Source organism: Mesitornis unicolor, unplaced genomic scaffold (genome assembly GCF_000695765.1).
Source record: "Mesitornis unicolor isolate BGI_N332 unplaced genomic scaffold, ASM69576v1 scaffold44254, whole genome shotgun sequence".
Classification (NCBI taxonomy): Eukaryota; Metazoa; Chordata; class Aves; order Mesitornithiformes; family Mesitornithidae; genus Mesitornis; species Mesitornis unicolor.
This window is the reverse complement of record NW_010180198.1, coordinates 1-2,202: the sequence shown is the minus strand read 5'-3', so window position 1 is coordinate 2,202 and position 2,202 is coordinate 1. Positions and strand designations below refer to the sequence as shown.

At 60.4% G+C, this 2,202-nt stretch overlaps 1 protein-coding gene across 1 annotated transcript in view; it reads left to right on the top strand.

The window, feature by feature from the left end:
- Positions 1-2,196, top strand: part of ZBTB17 (zinc finger and BTB domain containing 17) — a gene marked incomplete at its 3' end in the record, with an annotated part of 4,726 nt that extends 2,530 nt beyond the window's left edge. The window contains 7 exon segments of the mRNA XM_010183031.1: positions 1-200; positions 293-380; positions 762-878; positions 981-1,101; positions 1,196-1,326; positions 1,409-1,624; positions 2,186-2,196. Coding sequence (XP_010181333.1) covers positions 1-200; positions 293-380; positions 762-878; positions 981-1,101; positions 1,196-1,326; positions 1,409-1,624; positions 2,186-2,196 — 884 coding nt within the window.
- Positions 2,197-2,202: the final 6 nt, after the last annotated feature.

Here is a 2,202-nt window from a genome sequence, read left to right as displayed (position 1 = left end):
GCTGCGACGACTGCGGCAAGCTCTTCACCACCTCCGGCAACCTCAAACGGCACCAGCTGGTCCACAGCGGGGAGAAACCGTACCAGTGCGACTACTGTGGGCGCTCCTTCTCCGACCCCACCTCCAAAATGCGGCACTTGGAGACCCACGACACCAACAAGGAGCATAAATGTCCCCACTGTGACAAGAAGTTCAACCAGGTGAGTTGAGGGGGGATGGGAAGCCGGACCTCAGGTGGCTGGGAGGTGGGGGTGATGTGGAGGACTCCCTGCATCCCTCTGTCTGTCCCCAGGTGGGGAATTTGAAGGCTCACCTGAAGATTCACATCGCGGACGGGCCCCTCAAGTGTCGGGAGTGCGGCAAACAGTTCACCACTTCAGGTAGCATTGATGGGTGGGTTGTGAGGTGCGAGTGATGGAGCTTTGGTCCATGGAGGGGATGGGGACTGCTCCAGGTGAGGAATCGGAGCCGGAAGGAGCCCTTCAGCCAGATTTTGGGGATGGCAGTGGCTCCTCCCACCTCCCTCGATGGCTGCAGAGCCAGAGGGGCCGGATCAGCCCCATGGCATCTCCCCATCCCATCAAAAATTGGGTGCTTGTTCTGGCTGTCCCCAGCACCACGCTGTCGCCTGATCCCTGGCTCTGGCACTCCCTGCTCTGTAAATAGCAATGGGCTTTCCCAAGGGAGCTGCCAGGGCGCTGGGAAGGAGGGAGGGGGTCAATGTCCCTGTGCTCACCCCAGCTGAGCCTCGTCCCCCTCAGGGAACCTGAAGCGGCACCTCCGGATCCACAGCGGGGAGAAGCCGTACGTCTGCGTCCACTGCCAGCGCCAGTTCGCCGACCCCGGGGCGCTCCAGCGCCACGTCCGCATCCACACCGGTAGGGACGCAGCTCTGCCACCCCTCCCTTTCCCCAAGGGATTTTGGGGAGCCTCAGGCACCCCCTCCCCATGTTGTTAACCCCACCATGCGCCTCCCCCAGGAGAGAAGCCGTGCCAGTGCTTGATCTGCGGCAAAGCCTTCACGCAGGCGAGCTCCCTCATCGCCCACGTCCGGCAGCACACGGGGGAGAAGCCCTACGTCTGCGAACGCTGCGGCAAGAGGTGAGGGCGTCACCCTGTGAATTTGGGTGGGTGGAGGTGCCTGGGTGTCATCTCTGGGGACAGTTGGGGTGACCGGCGTGTCCCCCCCCTCCAGGTTCGTGCAGTCGAGCCAACTGGCCAACCACATCCGCCACCACGACAACATCCGCCCCCACAAGTGCACCGTCTGCAACAAAGCCTTCGTCAACGTGGGCGACCTCTCCAAACACATCATCATCCACACTGGTGGGTCAGCCCGACAGCCCCTGCAAAGCTTTAATCACCCCTAAACCTTCAGCAGCCCCCAAATTTGTCACCTCGTCCCCAGGGGAGAAGCCGTTCCTGTGCGACAAGTGCGGCCGCGGCTTCAACCGCGTGGACAACTTGCGCTCGCACGTCAAGACCGTGCACCAGGGCAAGGCAGGCATCAAGATCCTGGAGCCAGAGGAGGGCGACGAGGTCAACATCGTCACGGTGGCTTCTGACGACATGGTGACACTGGCCACCGAGGCGCTGGCGGCCACCGCTGTCACACAGCTCACGGGTGAGCCAGGTTGGGGCAGAGCTGTCCTAAAGAGGGGTTTGTCCACGGGGTGCAGCTTGGGGGGCCCAGGAGCCATCTTAAATGGAGGGTTTGTCCATGGGGTGCAGCTGAGGAGTCCTAGAGCTTTCCCAAAAGGGAGGTCTACGTACAGGGTGCAGTTTAGGGGTCTCTGAGCCATCCCAAAAGGGTGATTTATTGACGGGTTGTGGCTTGGGTGTTCTAAGAATCCTCCCAAAAGTGAGGTTTGTCCAAGGGGTGCAGCTTGGGGGTTTCAGAGCCATCCCAAGAGTGAGGTTTATCTATGGGGTGTAGTTTAGGGATCCCAGAGCCATCTTAAAAGAGGGTTTTGTTCATGAAGTGCAGCTTAGGAGTCCCAAAACTGTCTCGAAAGCAAAGTTTACCCATGGCATGTGGCTTGGGGGGTCTCAAGAGCCATCTTATGAGGTGTTGGAGCGTGAGGTGCAGCTTAGAGGTCCCAGAGCAATCCCAAAAGCAATGTTTATCCATAGGGTGCAGTGTGGGGGTCCCCACCACCCTCACCCCCTCTCCTCTCCCCTGCAGTGGTCCCTGTGGCAGCC